At 37.7% G+C, this 19,215-nt stretch overlaps 1 protein-coding gene across 5 annotated transcripts in view; it reads left to right on the top strand.

The window, feature by feature from the left end:
* Cacnb2 (calcium voltage-gated channel auxiliary subunit beta 2) overlaps positions 1-19,215 on the top strand; it is a 374,901-nt gene that overhangs the window by 192,261 nt on the left and 163,425 nt on the right. Inside the window, exon 1 of one of the 5 annotated variants that reach the window (XM_023705441.1) lies at positions 3,795-4,036. The exons of the other annotated variants lie outside the window; for them this stretch is intronic. Within the exon in view, the coding sequence (XP_023561209.1) occupies positions 3,986-4,036 (51 nt within the window). The 5' untranslated portion in view covers positions 3,795-3,985. Of the gene's footprint in view, positions 1-3,794; positions 4,037-19,215 lie in introns of those variants that run through there. 5 annotated transcript variants of the gene reach the window in all.

The following is a 19,215-nucleotide window of genomic DNA, read 5'->3' on the forward strand; positions in this document are numbered from 1 at the left end:
TTCAGTATATATTTATGCTACAAATGTTTATTAATTTCTGGATTGTATTATTTAACTGAGTGCCCTGTGTATTGTCTTATAACCCTATCTGAGACATTTCAGTGTGATTGAGTTGAGCATCCTGAAGTCATAGCCACTATTGCTTTGTCACTTCATATGTGATGCACTTTATTAGTGTACTCCACATTCACATATGGAGGTAACACTTTATTAATATGTGTAACTAATGTAAAAATAAAATGATTTAGGAAGAAATGTTTGAAGGTGGCTCAATTTAAGAGAAACATCCCCACAGAGTTTTAATTTGCTGTCACAAACACCCATCCTTTGTCCTCATCCACTGCCTCTGCAGATTTGAAGGAGCTCTAACTTGTCGATTCTGTAGGGAAGGCACACTGACCAACAATGTGCAGATAGAGCTCATGTGACATGGGGTTAGGCCATTTTTCCAGACTGTGTTGCTGGTAGTGTGACCGAAAGATGCTTATTTGCCCTTGGTTCATAAAGATCTTTTGGACAATAAGCTTTTTATAGACAAGTCTATTTCTTCTATATCTTTACAAAGTATGGTCCAAATAATTGGTAGGTATTTAAATTGAAAAATTTATTACAATAAAAATATATTACTATTTAAAAAAGAAAAGTAATTTTTAAAGGAAAGGAATAAAAAGAACCTTTCCAAAACACTATCCAGCAACCACTTTATTCCATATATTTCCTTACAAGACTTTTCTAAATATTTTTACTGGTGGAGTCATTTTGGGAAAAAAAAATTGGCAGTGTGATTTTTACTTTAACTTAATCTCACTTATAGCTACCTGTTAAATAATAATAGTGTCCCACAAACACTTTAATGACTATGTAATTATTTGACATATTTTGTACTATGATTCTTTTTTAACAGTTTTCCTAATTTTCTAAATATATTATTATTTGTTTCAGAATATAAGAGGATACAAAATAACTTACTAACCAAACATATAGTTATAGACTAGTTTAAGGAACAAAAATATCAGTAACAAAGTTACCCTTATTATCTCAAGTGTCCTTTTCTAATGCATAAACACTATGGTGGTTTTGTTAGTCATTGTTTTCATATTTATCTTTACATTTTTTGTCTCCTACATTCGATAGCATCTTTGTGTAGTTTCAAACTTTATACAAATCATATCACAGGTTCTTTTTGAAAATTGTCTTCATTTAGTGTGATAACCTATTTTATATACAGATATAAACACTGAGATGAAACTAGACCCTCATCTTTCAACTAGACCCTCATCTTTCACCATATACAAAATTCTACAGAAAATAGATTTAAGTCTGACATGTAAGACCCTAAAACATAAAACTAGAAGAGTCCATGAATGAAAGTCTTAGTACTTACTTTGACAGTACGATTTTTTTGCTATTACACCAAAGACTCAGGCAGCAAAAGCAAAAATTAAAAAGTGGACTACAGTAATTTTTTTTAAAATGGACTTTAAAAGAAACAGTCATCAAATGACAAGGCAGCTAATGAAAATATTCACAAACCACATATCTATCTGATGAGGGTTAATATCCATCACATAGAAACTAAGAAACTCACACAGTCCAATAGGGAGACAGTTAAATAGGAAAAGACTAGCATAGACATTTCTCCACAGAAGACATGCAAGTGGCCAACAGGTATAGGAAAGAGTGCTCAACATTACTGATCAGAGAACCCCAAGTGAAACCCACACTGAGATATCACCTCACCCTTGTGGCGGCTACTAGCAAAAAGAGATAGAAAGAATAGGTCAAGAAAAAGAGAGAAAAGGAAAGTCCTGTGCATTCTTAACTTCTGCAACTTTTTGTCTACTAACACTGTATTTGTGGGGACCTATCTTTGCATCTAACTCCTAGGCCATTCACTGAATAGTGTACCAGAGTATGTTGATCCATTGTTCTGTGGTTGCGCCTGAAAGTTGCTTCCCAGTCTTTACTGTAACATTGCCATGAACATTTGTATTTGTTCTGCTCTGTGTTCACATGTGATAGTGTCATATAGAGGGTCCTTCCTTGATATCTGAAAGGCAATTGGTTCCAGGATTCCTGGGAATATCAAGAAATAGTTATAGACTAGTTTAAGGAACAAAAATATCAGTAACAAAGTAGTTTCTTCATTGAAACTATTTCTTCTCAGGGTATTCATGCCTAATATAAAATGGCCTAGTATGTGCACTTATAAACCCATGCACATCCTCTCATGTACAGTAAGTCATCTCTAGATCTATACTAGCTAATATGCATAGTTGTTACATTGTATCTTTTGGGAAATGATGACAGGAAAAACAACTCTGTACATGTTTAACACAGACAAATGTTTCTTGAGTATTTTCAGTCTGTGGTTGGTTGATTCAAAGGCTGCCAACTTGCCAGTAGAAAATCTTGGTATTGAGGCGTGGGGTACTGAGTCTGAGGAATTCCATGCCCCCAGTATCAGTAGTGCATTTTGCTACACCCCTAACATGGCTGTGCTGGTGCCACCTCCCCCTCAGCAATCTCATGTGAAAGCCTGGCTGCTGTTTATCTGAAGTTGGCAAAGTTCTGTTGAGGGCCACAGACAAAATATTGAAGGATTTTGGAGGCTACATGGTCTCGATTGGAACTACTCGCCTCTGGTTTTATAGCACAAAAGCCATGAAGGATATATAAATTTAAAAAGTACGGCTATGTTGTCATAAAACATTAACAGTGATTTGATATTCATGTGCCACAAAATACCACTCTGCTTTGATGTCTGCCTCAAGCATTCAAAATTGTAATATACATTCTAGGCTTGCAGGTTGCATGGAACAGGTGGCTGGCTAAATTTGGTCAGCGGGTGGTAGTTTGACAATCCCTGCTTGGGATCTTCCCTGAGATCTGGTATTTTCACATTTCTTGAATGTTTCCTCCACTCTGATGAGTATGAAATGTTAAAGTGTGATTTGGGCTTGTATTTCTCTATTAGTAGTAAAGTCAAGCATTTTATCCCATTTATTGACCACTAGGATTTTATTTCCTATTTAATATTCATGTGACTCTTTTCTTTATTCTTTTTAGATTGCAAGTTGGATTCATTGCTTTATAAAAGTTCGTTCTTTCTTTCTTTCTTTTTTTTTTGGATACATTTTGGATCTCCTGAATGCCATAATTACAGCATGCAAATAGTTATAGGCTTTGTTAGGTGCATTGCCAACACAGTTTCAGAGTTGTAGTTACTCTTTTTTTAAAGATGCTTTTTGATGAAGCAAAGGGTATCGTATGGCTTTTATTTTGTTGTTGGCACAATATGTGCTGTGCCGATGAGCTACATCCCCAGTTCCTTTAAAAGGCTTTTTAAAATTTAAATAAACTAAATTTATGAAAGTGATACTAATTTGACTGAAAAAAAGCATATGCTCCATACACATTGAGAACTTGAAAGCCAGCAAAGGTGGAAGAAAGCACTTCTTGCATGCAAAAAGGAAACTATTTCTTCATAGAGTGGGAGTTGGAAGAATGTTTTCATTTGTATTCCAGCTGTTTTCAGGACAGGACAGTAGTTGAATGCTCTGAGCTTACCCCGTTGTGCAATCTTTTGTTCTATATGCAGAAAGTATCTTTAAGCACTGTGAAGCCAGGTCAGCCCGAAGGCATGCATCTGATATTAATGAAGTGTTTCTCTGCTTTGACAAGTTCACAGACTCCCTCTTCCGAGCCAGCTGACGTAATTGAGAGTAGTCAAGAGACCCTCCCACTTGTGTTTGCTAATGGTCTCTTCTGCCTGTGCCTGAGTGGCTCTGGAACAGAGCAAGAGCTGTTGCAATCTGAGGAACTTCAGAAAGCCAGAAACTCATACTGACTAAGAGCAGTGAGGAAAAGAAAAGCAACTCTTTGCTGCCGGGCAGAACACGACTTGGCCGCCCTTAGATGGTACCAAGTTGAGGCTCCTGGGAAGATACTGGGCTGGAGTTCTGCACCCCGGAACTGGACTGGCATGCTTGACAGACGCCTCCTGTCTCCTCAGACCAAATGCATTATTCCTGGGGTAAGCAAACTTGGAGGGAGGCAGGCCAGATTCACAGTGCTCTAAGAAAAAACAGGGTATAATCAACTGCTAATGAGCTCAGGCTAAAGTCAAGTTGATGGCTTTTATAAGGAATGCCTTGTTGGGCCCAAAATGTCATGCACAGTGTTATGACTTACACGTTGAGGACGTCTAAACAAGTGAAGTTGTGACTCTGATTTTAAACACTGTGTTCCTGAGTCCCTTTACTAGTAGAGCAAGTGGGGAGAAAACCTAGAGAAACAGAGCGAAAGTGGAAATGCTTTTCCCAGCTGCCAGTAACCACTTGTTGCCTTGAAAATCATTTTGACAGCTTCTCTGCTGAGCTTTCTGCTTGTTTGTTTCTGAGGGATTTTGAGGATGATCTGGCTTCTGTGTCACTGCAGATTAAGACTTTATTGCTGTTTCTCACTATAAACCTTTTTACTTTAATTTGCTGAAGTGCAGACATGAGAGAATAATGTTTGAAAGGTATTCAGCACAGTGCTTCACTACACAAGGATGGCTGGCTGCTGGGATCTTGGGATTTGGTTTAGAATTTTTATAGAAAATACTGTCTCATAATATCATACCAAGAATTTATTTTTATAGTTTTATGATATGATTTTATGACAATATGATGTGATTTTATGATTCTATCACTAAGCCTGAATTCCCAATTTCATTATCCATAAAATTAGGAAAAACTGTACCTATACATCAAGAAAATTTAAAAACAAATCATGATTTTTCTTTTTTGGTACTGGGAATAGAATTCAGGAAAGGTCTGAATACCTGCTTGTCAGGTAGGTGCTATGCTCATGAGCTATATCCCTGCCCAACAAATCACTATTATTAATGATATGATTATCATTATTCAAGGGTAAGCTTTAGAAAAAAATAATCCCAGAGCTGAAAATTTAATAAGCACTTGGGCCAGGTATGGTGGACATGCCTGTAATCCCCTCTAGAAGGCTGAGGCAGGAGGAACAAAAGTTTAGGCTCATCCTGGATAACTTCATGTCTTAGGGAGACCCTGTCTCAAAATGAGAAAAAAGAAAAGGGGCTAGGGAGATAGCTTAGTGCAAAGGCCTAGAGTTCAATCCCCAATACCGAAGCAAAAAAAAGTTAGAGCCTGTACATATAAAAATCATAAAGTTACAAGTATCTATGCTAGTAGAGCATGAAAGTATTTTAAAGACAATTAAATATAGCTGGTCTGATACTCTTTCCAAGTTATCTCTTATGCCTAGGTGTTGGGACCTGTATAACATGTAGTTCAACAGAGAACTAAGAAATATCTGGGTGGGGGCCGGGGAGATGGCTCAGTGGAATAAGCGCTTCCCTGGCAAGCACAAGGACCTGAGTTCAATCCCCAGTTCTGCCAAAAAAAAAAAAAAAAAAAAAAAAGAGGGATTGAGCTCAGGCCCTTGTGCTCTACTGAGCCATCTCCCCGATCCCCGCACTGTCATTTTGAATACTTGCTTGCCACCATGAAAATGGATACGATAAGGTCACTTATTTCAGAACATCAGTCTGTGTGATTCTAACAGTTGCATGCATAATGAATCCTACAGTGAATTTCAGTCCAGTTTTAAAGTATTATGAATAGTCTGCATAGGAAGTTTTATCCATTTAAACTATCTCTGTTGTGGAGCTGGGGAAATAGCTCAGTAGAGTAAGTGCTTGCCTGACAAGCACAAGGTCCTGAGTTCAATCCCTGGTACCACTAGTAATAATAATAATAATAATAAAACTATCTCTGTCCTTTTCTTCCCTGTGGCCTCACCACTCCTCATTTTAACTAACACATTTGTGTAGGCTTTAAAAAAGCATGAATTTTTGTTTCAATGGTTAAAGTTTAAAAGAACTTTTTTTAAAAAACATACTTCTTAAAACATTAAAAACAATACAGAATTTCTTTCTTTCTTTCTTTCTTTCTTTCTTTCTTTCTTTCTTTTTTTTTTTTTTTTGGTGGAACTGGGGATTGAACTCAGGCTCTTGTGCTTGCCAGGGAAGCACTTATTCCACTGAGCCATCTCCCCGGCCCCTAGAATTTCTAAAAACAAGATGATAGGAATTCAATAATGGTTGCTATATTGCACATTGTTGTCTTCAAAGTAGTTATTCAGATTACTGGAGGTAAGCATGAAAAATTGGTCAAAGCAAAAAGACTGTCTCGTGTCATCATTAACAATTTCAATCCAGTCTTCTGCAAAGTTTTACAGTAATGGCAGACAAGGTCTTTCCAGATTGGACAATAACATAAATGGAAAGAATTTTTATATACATATTAATATGTCAGTGTATGCATTAAAGAATTTTTTAGGATGCTAAACTATGTAGTCTTTATTTTTGTTCTAATCCAAATATTATTTCAGTTTTGCATTATTTATATTCTCCGAAGTTACCAAACCCCAACTCTCCAGCTACATGAAAACATATTCACATTTAGCACTTATTTGTTTTGTTCTCTATCTCCTGTCCTCCTCCCTGCCCCCACCAGGAGGTGAAGCCAGGACACTCACACTCAACTACATGGCCGGCCTGCATCTATTTTGAGACAGAGTCTTGCTAAGTCGCTAAGTTGCCCCATGCTAGGCTCAAACTTTCAACTATACTGCCTCAGCCTCCCCGGAGTGTTGGAATTACAAGCATGCACCACCATGCCTGCCTGCCTTTCACTTAGTTCTGTTACTGAATCAGAATGAAATTAAGAAGTCAATCCTAGTGGATTGAGTGGTTACTTTTTCACTTTCCAGTATATATAAGAAATTTGCAAAGTATTAAGTATACCTATTTTTTCATGGATTCTGGTACTATGACATTGTAAATTTCTCAACTGTGATTTTACTGACTAGAGTTGTGTGCTGTTTTCCTAGCATAAGATTAAGTCTTTCTATTCTTTTTCCCCCTTCTATCTTATGAAAATTACCTCTGATTTGTAAAAATTTTCCTATGTGTTTGGAATATTCACCATATTTTAAGCTTATTTTTATTTATTTATTTATTTATTTATTTTTACTGTGATTTGATGCCAAGTGTTTCAATCTGGTGAGAATCGACAGTGAGTACTAGTGAGTCTAGTGATAGAATATTAGTAATACTAGTAGTGTTAATATATATGATTCAAGCAAGCCTTATCTTCTCTAAGCCTCTGTTTCATAGTCTATGAAATTAAAAATAATGACCATCTTTCAAGAGATTGAATGCAGACTGTGATGGTATGTAGATTGCTTAGTATAATGCCCCCAGCAGTTCTGAGCTGCTTCCTACAACTTCTGCAATGGCTAAGAATAAAAAAAAAAAAAAGGAAACCTTAGCTCGTTGATGCCAAACAATGTTATTTGTGATAAACAGCAAGTGAAAGTTATGAGTTATTTTTCATCGCATATATGAGGAAAGGGAGAGGCGAGATTAACAGCTAACTAGCAATATAATATATTAATTTTATCACAATCCACAAAACATTAGGTATTAATAATTGCATCAAATATAGTTACACAGTGTCACTTTAATTTTTCTCAAGTGGATCACCAGTGAGGTTCAGTTCACCCGAATATCTTGCATAGGCTTTGTAGTTGTATGTCAGTTATTTTATTAGGCTCCCTAGATGTTGATTAAAATATGATCCTTATTTCTTATTAAAAGTAGCTCTTTACAGAATAAACTATAAGACTGTGTTGGTCCCCTCCAGAACAAGCTATCAAAGTGTTTCCTAAATTTATACCATAACATAATACCATGCTGGCGTCACTAAAGATACTCCGAGACTAGAGCATTAGTGTAATTAGAAATCAGCATTTCCTGGCAAGTGCAAGGGCCTGAGTTCAATCCCTGGTTCTGGAAAAAAAAAAAAAATTCAGTAGCGTAGTCACAGTTTAAGCCCCAATTTGAGCAAGTGGAACAGTAAGCTTTTGACTTTATTTTTTTGTTTTGTTTTGTATTATCTTTATTAGCTAAGCAGTAGTACCTTGTGATTAGATATTGAATTGTCACTGAATATATAATGAATAATGGAATCAGGAAAAATTAATCTAGTTTAAATCATGTAACAATTAGAAATATTTTTTTGACAGTTTCAAATCAAATTGGTAGGACAGTTTCAATAATGAACACACTGCATACATTTCTCCCAGTAAGCTTTTGACTTTATTCAGGTATCTCTAAATGTATTCTGAACAGAGAGCTGGGATTATATAGAAGGAAACGATATCTGATTCCAGCTGTCATTGATATGAAGAGTTAATTCTGTCTCACATTTAGGTTTGTAGATTTGGTTGTTAAGAGGAGCACAAGCCAGTAAATCTCCAAGTTTGTATTGATTCAGAGCACGCTGGGCCTAGGGGAAACCCTGTACTCTGGGGTTCCTGGAGAAGCTCCCTGTTTCACTGGCCATTCAGAGACCCATCACCTGGCCTTCCTGTGAGAGAACTGGGATTCTCCATGCTGTTTCTTGGTAAACGATCTGCTGTGTTTTTTACTGGAATATGAGGTACAGTTGGAAATTTCGGTATGCATGTAAATTTTTAATAAATTTATTATATAAAAGATACATTGACAGCAATCCCCCCCCAGAGTACTCCCTCTTACTTGGGACACACTTATCCCATCCTCCTTGCCACCTTCTGAAATAGTTCTGGAAGTCTTCTGTCCCGTTGGTATGAGGTGTGATCAAATGTGCAGGGCCATTCGAAGGAAAGGCCGGCTTACAGACTCATTGGAATCTATCCTCATTGACCTTGGGCACTATACCTGACACCAGGCTCTTACCTAATGTCAAAATGATCAAAAAGGCAATCAGTTTGAGTTAATTCAGGACATCAAGGCAGGCACAGCAGCGCAACTAAAGAAAGCAAAGAGGATTCCAGCGCTGTGCGAGAAAGCAGCGTGAAGCCAGACTCGCTAAAATGTCTAACAGAGCGAGGACACCAGGAAGGTGAGCAGTCAGGCCACAGGGGGCTGGAAGTCGGCAGCAGGAATAACACGAGGACAGGAATGAGTCGGTGCCGTTCAGTGAGAATTCTTCATGGAAATCATCTCAATTCCAATCAAAAGACAAGTTGGCAGAATGGATCAGAGACAAAACCCAACAATATGCTGTGCACAGAAACCACATTTATTTCAAAAAGAAATTCACAGATTTAAAAAAATCAAAGGCTAGAAAACAATATCCCTTGCAATTAGAACCCCCAAAACAGAAGTAATAATCACCCTAATAAGACAAAGTAGTATTCAAGCCAAAACTGATCAGAAGAGGCAAAAATAGTTACTACATATTGGTTAAGGGAACAATTAAACAGGAAGTGGTACCAATTATAAATCTATGTGCACTGAACATCACCATACCCAGCTTCACAAAACAAACACTGTGAGGCATAAAAGACTAGTTAAAGCTCAGCATGAGTGTGGTGGGGAACTTAAATACCCCACGGTTACAAATAGATCAACTAGACAGAAAATCGGCCAACAAAATCTTAGAGTTGGACTAAACCTTCAAATAAATAAACGATGCATATCTATAGTGTTCCACCTAACAACAGAATATATAGCCTTCTCAGCAGCACATGGGACAGTCTCCAAAATAGACTACACGTTAGCCTATAAAGAATCAAATTAGACTACGTATATTATCAGGTCATAGTGTAATAAAACTAGGAATTAAAGGCAAAAGAAATTATGCAGATGCATGGAAATTAAACAAGACCCTCTTGAATAATCAGTGGATCCCAGAGGAAATCAAGGAAGAAATTGAACCATTCCTAGAAAGAAACTTGTCAGCATGATTTGTGGGACACAATGAAAGCAGTAGTAGTCTTCAGAAGGAGGTTTATACACTTCAGAAAAACAGTGAACCCAAATAAACAACTTAGTGATGTACCTCAAGGTCCTAAAAAAAAGAACAATCTAAATCCAAAGACAGTAAAGGAAGGAAATGTTAAAGATCAAAGCAGAAATTAATGAAATCGGGACTAAAATAACAATACAAAAAATAAATCAATGAGTCATTGAACCAGCTCTTTGAAAGAATAAACAAACTACACAACATCCTAACTGATCTTACTCTGAAAAAGGAAAGAAAAGATCCAAATCAATGCAATTAGAAATAAAAAACTCTGTTACAATGCTGAATCCATTAGAACATGAGCAACTACTTTGAGAACACATACTCTTAGAGAATTGGAGAATTTCAAAGAAATGGACAGATTGCTAGCCACCTATGAATTACCAAAACTAAAGCAAGAAGATGTGAAAACCCTGAGTAATCCAGTATGAGGCAATAAAATTGAAGAAGTAATTTTTTAAAAAATCTATCAATTAAGAAAAGCCCAGGTCCTGACACATTTACTGCAGATTTCCACAGGATTTTCAGGGAAGATGTAATGCCAATCCTCTCAGGCTCTTCATTGAAACTAAAAGGGAAGTAGTACTCTGAAAATCATTTTTAGAAGCTAGTGTTACCCTGATTCAAAATACCAAAAAGGACCTAAACAAAAAAGAGAACTACAGGGTCATTTCTTTAACTAATATACATACAAATATCTTCAACAAGATATTGACAAGCAGAATGCAACAAATCATTAAAAAAAGATTATACAGTACAATCAAGCTTCATCACAGGATCCTGGGATGGTTCAACATATTCAAATCAACAAGTGTTGTATACTACTGTAAAGCAGTGACAAGACCACACGATCATCTCAGTTGACACAAAAACCCAGCATCTATTTATGACAAAAACCCTGAGGGAGGGGGCCTGCCCCTTAGCTCAGTTCTTTAGGTGGCTGCTTCAACAAAGCAGTCAGGCTCAGGTTGCTGTGGTTCGATCCCCACAACACAAGACAGCCAGTCATGCCTTGAAGGCATTCGCCGAAAAAAAAAAAAAAAAAACCCTGAGGAAAATAGGCCTAGAAGAATTCTGTCTCATTCTAGTAAGAGCCATTGACAACAAACCAATGGCCAACATTATTTGAGATGAGGAGAAGTCAAAAGTTTTCCCACTAAAACCAGAACAAGACAGGAATGTCTCCTACGGCAACTCCTGTTCAATATAGTTTTTGAAACATTCTCCAGAGCAGTCGGGCAACAGAAAGAAATAAAACTGATATATACAGGAAAGAAAGAAATTAAATTTTTATTATTTGCAGATGACATAATACTCTACATAGAAGAGTACTATATTCCACAAAAATATTCCTAGATTAATAACCAAATTCAGTCACATAGCAAAATACAAAGTTAACACATAAAAATCAATGACATTTCTGTCTACCAATAATAGACTAGAGGGTGTATTTTCAAGGGAATTAAGAATGATACATATTTTACTCTCATAGTATTTTTAAAGATTTAAACACTCTACTTTTCAATCAACTAAATAGTAAGTACCTGCCTTTAAACCTTGGTCCAATTTCATCACTTCTTTACCTGTTAGTGACATTTTAAGAGTGCAAGAGACGAGTCTGACCTATAAAATCATCTGGGATTCTTATCTGCACTACCAGCACATGAAACATGTGCTTCTGTAGGTGGTTTACACCACTGGTGCAGCTGTGCTCTCTACAGAGTCTGTTTTGTACGATTCTAGGTCTACTCTGGAATAGAAGAGAGATGTAAGAATACGATGAGATGATAAGATACTCTCGTGTACTTAACCGAGGAGATTAAGATATTTCTTTATTTGAACACCAATTTATTAGTTTTGCAGCAAGTGGATTAAGATCTCCAGGATCATTTTGTCTTCCACAAAATGAAGGTGATATAGTTTATCTTTCCACCTCTGTGATGGTGAGGTTGTAAAGGCGTCACCTTACACTCAGAGAAATGTCCCCCACAATAGCTGTCTATCTTTTGGTTGTTCCTCGAAGCCCTCACGACTCTTTGAGGAATGAATGTGTGATACTGACATCTTTGTGGTCAGCGGTACGGGTATTTCTGCAGCATAAAATCTGACACATCTGTAGGCCTTTCTGCTGAGTCCAGCACTGTTGTCCTTTTTGTGTTTTGGTTTCATAGAGTTTAATGTTTGGTAAAAACACTCAGAAGGAACCTTTCAAGGCTAAATTCCATGTCGGGAGGTTTTGAGCAGCTAACAGAGCTTAGCTTCCAGGCTGTGACGTTGGGCTGGGAATAATTAATGCTGAATTGATGTTTGGGTGTCCTTAAGAGACTCATGGTGCCCACCTGACTGTAACATCATAGAAAAAAGTAAACTCATGTTATGGCTGAACATATTAATCATTCACACTGGTACTTTGGGTTGAATACTAAGTGGAATTACATGTGGCTTCTCTACTTGAGGAAGTTACCCTGTACTGGAATAACATAAAGAGGTAAAAAAGGTACTTTTGGCTATGCAAATATTGAGGAATAAAGAATCATGCATGTCTGTAGACAGAAATACTTACAGAACTATCAGCATAAAAAATCTGCTGAAAATTTGGAAGTTGTAGAATTCAGCTATGATTTAGGGTTTACTGAGTGGCAACAATTAGATTTGCAAACTATCTCTCTAAAATTATCTAAGATACATATATTACACTGTAGAGTGTTCCATGTGGTTATGTGGTCTCAATTTGAAGTCAGTAACAGTTTATATTTTTGCCAGGTAAGGTGGCATACAGCTATAATACCAGCACTCTGGAGGCAGAGGCAGGAGGATTGATTGACAGAACCACATAGTGAGACTTTGTCTCAAAACAGACAGAAAGTTTACATTTTATTTTATTTTATTTTTTGTATTTTAGGAAAGGGTCTATAGGGTGTTCAAGGTCTCACTACTAGATCAGACTCATAGTGATCCTCCTGTTTACAGACTCCCAAAGAGCTGGGATTACAGGCAAGCACCACTATGCCCAGTCTCAATCCCCCTCTCAGTGCCCCGTCCCCGGGGGGAGGGCCAGCATGGCAGGCCTGGGGATTGAACCCCCACCCCCTGCACCTGCTTGCAGGCACTTTAATCTGCTGAGCTATTTGGCCAGCCTTAAATGGTTTATTTATTTGTTGGTTTTTTTTTTTTTTTTCAGGGTGTGGGGTACTAGGGAATTGAACTCAGGACCTTGTGCTTACCAAGCAGGCACTTAAGACACTGAGCTATCTCCCCAGCCCTGAAAGTTTATATTTTAAAGGGACCTCAAGCCTTCCCCTTTTCATTCTACTTCTTATGAAGGGAACGCAATCTCAGGCTTTTGTAAGGGGTCTTGTGTGACGGGAGTTTACATGGTAAGCTCCTCTTTACCAAGAGTCCAGAGCAGCAGGATGGAGCAGCCAGCAACCCTCCAGGCCAGCAGGCAGTCAGACCAACAGCCAGCGGTTTCTCACCTACTTTGGCAGAGCTGAGCACAACCCCTCAGCAGGCCTCCTGCCAAGATCATCTCAAAATAACCTGTGCTTCAGGAGTCATTGTTAGTGCTCTGTAAACACAAAATTTTATTTAAAAAATCTTCCATTTTCTGAAATAATCACTTGGAAGGAAAAACAAACTACTCATTGCTAATTAGGTCCTAGCTATTTGTCTGAAAAATAAAAGCATAGGAATAGTTCTCATGGGGAATATACTTCTATGTGAAAGCCATTTTCATAAAGACTGTATGGGTGCCATTTCTTACCTTTCTTTCTTGCTGAAATAGGTATTAATAGTCAGATTTGTTATTGGGTTCTATTTCCTTTTTGTTTGTGTGTTTTGCAGTTATAAACTTAGGACTACATAATTCTGTGTCCCTCTATCCTGATGGATTATACATTATGAAGCAATTAATTCTGTGACAAAACAAAACTCTTAAAGCAAAGAAGTGCATGCTTGAGGAAATGACTGAGCCAACATCTTTTCTGACTTCTCTATCTAACAGTTCTTGGCTCATAATTTACCTTCTTCTACTTATATTTTTTTAACTGGGTGAAATAATGAGCCTAAAATCTACTTGCCTGGTAGAAATTTCAAAGTAGTTTTGATAGTTTTCTTAGGAATACATGTTACTCCATTCTTACTGTTGCCAGCCTTTCTCGTTCTACTACAGGAAACCAGGCGGTCCGTACAAGCCAAGAAAAATAATTTCCAATCCAGTATATTTGCATAATTTTCAGTCCACTCTTAATGTGGAACAGAGGAAATGAGATTAAGTCAGCTCCACACAATGAACTAAATCAGGTTTCTAATTATGGAATTAAGAAGAAGAATAGCATAATTTAAGATTCCAGAGTCATACATATGTTGGAATTGTAAAATCCCTTTTAAAATGTGCTATCCATGAAATGCTTCCTTCTGATTAGTTCATCAATGGTGAACTAATTCCCATTCAGCAAGGGAAAGTAGCTAACAGTTTTTGCAAGCCTCAGACAACAGAGGGCTATGACCCTGAAAATACAAATGGTGCATCTCACAGCCTTTGCTCTCCTGAGGTTTGCTCCAAGGCCACTTGAGGGTACAGGGCTGACCTCAGCTGCCAGTGGGGTTCTGACAGAGGACGTGTTCACAGATCACTTCCTACTGTGTATTCAGGACAGCGTTCTAGTGCCACAAGCTAGATTAACGTAGTCACCAAAGGAGCTCGCAGACAAAGTGCATCTCATGGTCCAGGTTGGCCTCTCTGTAGCTCCTTCTTACCCTGATAGAAGGTGATGCCTCTTTCACTTGATATTTAGGTTCCCTTTCACGCTGCGGGCAATGTCTGCATATCATGTTTCCATCCCGTGGTTCCTCTGTGAAACAGCAAAACACATGGCATCTCCTCTTGTCTGTTGCGCAGCTCTGGGGAACATAACTGCTTTAGCTTATGGTCTAGGAAGATAGCACGTGTCACCACTGCATGAATGCTCTTGTACTGTGGAATTTGGTCAGTGTCCCATGTCATCATGGAAGGGCACTGAAAGAACAGTGGGACTGATAAGTTGGGACAGAGAGAGCGACTGGTAATAATTAATGAATGATAAGCAAATTCAGGGCCTAAGACTATTCTAGAAATTTCGTTTATGGACATTCTGATTTGTTTATTTTGCTACTTGTTGCTTTGGGAGAGTTTTTCTTAATTAGATTTGGTATCTTGAAAAAGTGTAGATATTTATTTAATTGTTGTATGAATGACAAGGAATTATATGGGTTTAGTTTCAGAATTGTTTTGTGAGAAAAACTGAAATGTTTCATTGCATTTCACCATATTTGACTTTATTAAGGAAGAACGTATTCCAGATAATATTTAGTGTATTTGTTATTATTGCCTAAATGTATTGAATTTCTTATGATCTAAGTAAATGAGGGAGTATATACATTAGTATCAATAAAAGCTTTGAACAGAGAGCAAACTCAGGACCTTGCTCTTGCCAGGCAAGCACTTTCTCCACTGAGCTATCTCCCCAGTCCCTTTAATACTTCTTTTTCTTTTTCTTTTTTCTTTTTTGTATTTTAGGGAAGGGTCTACAGGGTGTTCAGGATCTCACTACTAGATTGGATTCATAGTGATCCGCCTGTTTACAGCCTCCCAAGAACTGGGATTACAGGCGCACACCACCATGCCCAGTCTCAATTGCCATCTCAGTGCACCCTGGGGGCAGGGCCAGCATGGCAGGCCCAGGGATCAAACCCTGGGGCCCTTGTGCCTGCTTGTAGGTGCTTTAATCTACTGAGCTATTTGGCCAGCCCTAGGACAGTATATTTTGAATCCATAAAATATACTACATCATTTCTAATAAAGCTGTAAATTATAGAATATTTTAATAAGGTTTTCTTAGGCATGAAATGTTGCTTGGTACTAGGAAAAGGTAATTTGTTCAGTGAAAAGATAATGTAATATCTTTTAATGAGACATGTGATCATCTTTTTGCAAAAATGAATATGATTCCTAAACAATAATAATGCTTACATTTTAATCCTGGTGGGTCTAATGCTTTAAAATTAGAATTGGACTTTAAAGATTTATATTATATAAAATTAAATTTTATTGACATGGAAAACCTTGAGTTTTAAGGGCATGAGTGTTCTCAACTGTTATAGCTTAATTTTTTGTAATATAAACTAAATGTAAGTATTTTCTTTCTTTACAGTTTATCTGTATGTGTTGATTCAGTCTAATGTACATATCAAAGTAAAGTAATCACAAATGCATCTAATACTAAGCAAAAGGAGAAAGAAAGCAAATGTGTGAGAAGAGAGACCATATTATTACTCCAGGTTTGTTGAACTATAGATACTTCTTATTTATTGAAATCTAGTTTGAGGACATGAATTTAGATTTCCAGGGGGGTTTTTTGGCAGAACCGGGGATTGAACTCAGGCCCTTGCCAGGGAAGCGCTTATTCCAGTGAGCCATCTTCCTGGCCCTCCAGTTTAGTTCTTAAAGGTTCTCCTTCTGTGGCAGGGAAAGGCTTCCTATGGCTCATGTTTGCCCTAGGATGTCCGTTCAGTCTGCTAATCCTGACAGTACTCAATATCAGCCTCTTTGTCCAAAGTCATCATAATAAAATATGATAAGCAAGTTTTCTTTCTAGTATGAACAACAAAGCTCTCTAGGCATAGATCACATCTGCTTTCTGGTTGGCGGTTTAAAAGCTCTTGATACTTAGCAATGCCAAAAGTCTTCTGGTTGCTTGGCGAGTGCTTGACTTGTATTAGAAAAAAATGTATGATCCTTCAAAAAACTTGAGTTGACCTCATGAGCTCAGTGACACTGAACAAATCATCCAGGATCCTTGAGGCAAATAATCTTTATACTTGAAATAATACTGATGTGACGCTATTGACCTATAAGATCAAATATAGTATGGCACTTTTGAAAATAATAAAACACAAAATGCTAGTGAGAAGTTTATGACTTGATGAACATTTGTTAGTCATTAAGATGTCTTTTTCCTCCTGACTTGGACCTTTAAACTGCTTGCCTGACCATCTGTCCTCACTTGCAAACAGCTTCCTCGGTGAGACCCCACAAAAGCCTTCTAATGTGCCCTGTCAGCCCTCTTCCCTGCCTATTCCCTCCACTGTAAGGATCTGTGAGGCACAGTGCAATCCACTCTACCCAGGGAGAAATGGTGGCAGCAGTGAGGAAAAGATAGACAAGAAGACAAGAGCTGGGTTAGGTGGTCACTTGTCTGCCTGGTTGGTGAGACGACCCCTGAGCAACAATATGGATGTTTATTTATACCTTTGCAAAGTCACGAGCACGTGACACAAAGTTGCTTCGTGACTCACCACTGACATTAACCAATCAGGATGTTTATCTCAGGACTGAGGTAGCTTGTCTGCTTTAGGCACTGAGGCCTAGTCCTACCTACACACACTTGACCTATTTTCTAGCTTCCCTGGCTCCCAACACTCCACCTCTTTATACAAGCCTTGATAAGACCCCAAGATCCTGGCACCACTATTGGTATTGTGGCCAGAAGCAGGGTGATTGGAGATGTTGGATCAGTTGAAGTCATAGCAGATGAAGAGTGAAAACAGCTGGGATCACAATGCCATTGCTGTCCTTACTTACTGCTTCATTTTCTTTTGGTTTTTTTTCCATAATTTTATTGAGAAATAAACAACAATGAGACAGTTTCAAATCAAATTGGTAGGACAGTTTCAATAATTAACACATTGCATACATTCTTCCTAGTGGTTAATTGCTGTACAAGATGCGGACATGATATACTATTTACAAACACCATTAGAACAAATCCTTCTATTCATTAAGAAAATGTAACTATATAACTATCCTAACCACTTTGAATACACAGATACAAAATGGACATTCATCTGTATCCCCCCCTTTGTTAAGTTCTGTTATTTGAATATTATAGATGTGTAAACTCAGCAAAATATTCTAAAAGAGTCCAGTAGCCCATAATAGTATTGGGTCTTCCATTTGACTGGAAATGTCAGAAATTGTTGACCTGAGTCCCCTACAGCTCAACATATCAGCTTGGCTTTACTTCTTATATTTCATTTTTATACTTTTCTGCTGGATGGTTAAGACCAAGGTAAAGCAGGACCTATGCAACAAGAGTTGTAGCTTTTGGGTCTGAGAAGGCCAGTGAAATACCCTCAGGATTTATCCTGAGATCCTGTACCTCAGATTGTAGAACATTTGTCAGTGTCAGCCATGTGGATGAGTCACGGCCATTGCTTGGCCAATGTGCTCTCTGTGAAAGCCTAAGAGAACGTTTTCTCTCCATGTGACTCTCCTTAGGCACATTCTACATAATCGATCATTTTCCTCTTTGGCCCCATAATCTCCATGATCAGAAAATTTGGGACACTACTGAGTTACATGATGTAACAGTACAAGTTCTCATATGTCCTGAGTCTTAATTGACCTTGGAAGGCTAGCACCAAAATGTTGGCTTTCCTTGTGGCCCTCCTTTTTCTCTAATTTTGGTCTGCAAACTTAGGTTTTTAACCATCCAGAAGACAAGCTTATTGTTATTACCATACAACTTAGGCTGTTAAGCTTAACGTCACTATCTGTCTGAATATCAAACATTTAGGCATAACATGGAACAGGTATTTTTCATCAAGTATTGATATGTTGAACTTTAAGTCCCTACAGAGTATGATAAAAAAAACATTTAAAAATTAGAATATATTTTAAAATAGGCATAAACAATTATATACTTCTTATGTGTACACATAAGTCCAAAAATCTAACCATATACAACCTTGAAGCAGGTCATTTTCCAATGATAGTCATGGAGCTTTGAGAAGGAGTGCCTTAATTAGAATAGTTCCAGTGTACACGGGCCAGAAGAGTAGAATATTTCTTTTCTTTCTTTCTTTTTTTTTTTTCTTTCATTTTTTCTTTTTTGAGACAGGATTTTACTATGTAGTTCATTCTGGCCTTGAACTTACTTTTTAGCCCAGGCTGGCCTTGAACTCACAACAATCCTCCTGTCTCAGCCTGCTGAGTGATGGGATTACAGGCCTGTGTCACCACACCTAGCCAAGTATCGCTGAGAAATAAGACAGACCAGTTAGAGAGAGTGAGTTCTTCTGGTTAAGAAAACATGTTCATTACCTGTGTGGTCTGTGCGTGGATTGGCAGCTCCAAGGCATTAAAATACAGCATAACTCTTAATACATTGTGAGGTAAAACTTAGGGGTTTTTTTTCTAATCAACTACAGCATTTAATCAATTGTTACCCTTGAGTATTTGCTAAAGACTATTCTTTAAGCTTTGAGGTATGCTAAGTCCCAATGAGCTGTGCCTTAT

Source organism: Octodon degus, unplaced genomic scaffold, assembly GCF_000260255.1.
Source record: "Octodon degus isolate 3935 unplaced genomic scaffold, OctDeg1.0 scaffold00220, whole genome shotgun sequence".
Lineage (NCBI taxonomy): Eukaryota > Metazoa > Chordata > Mammalia > Rodentia > Octodontidae > Octodon > Octodon degus.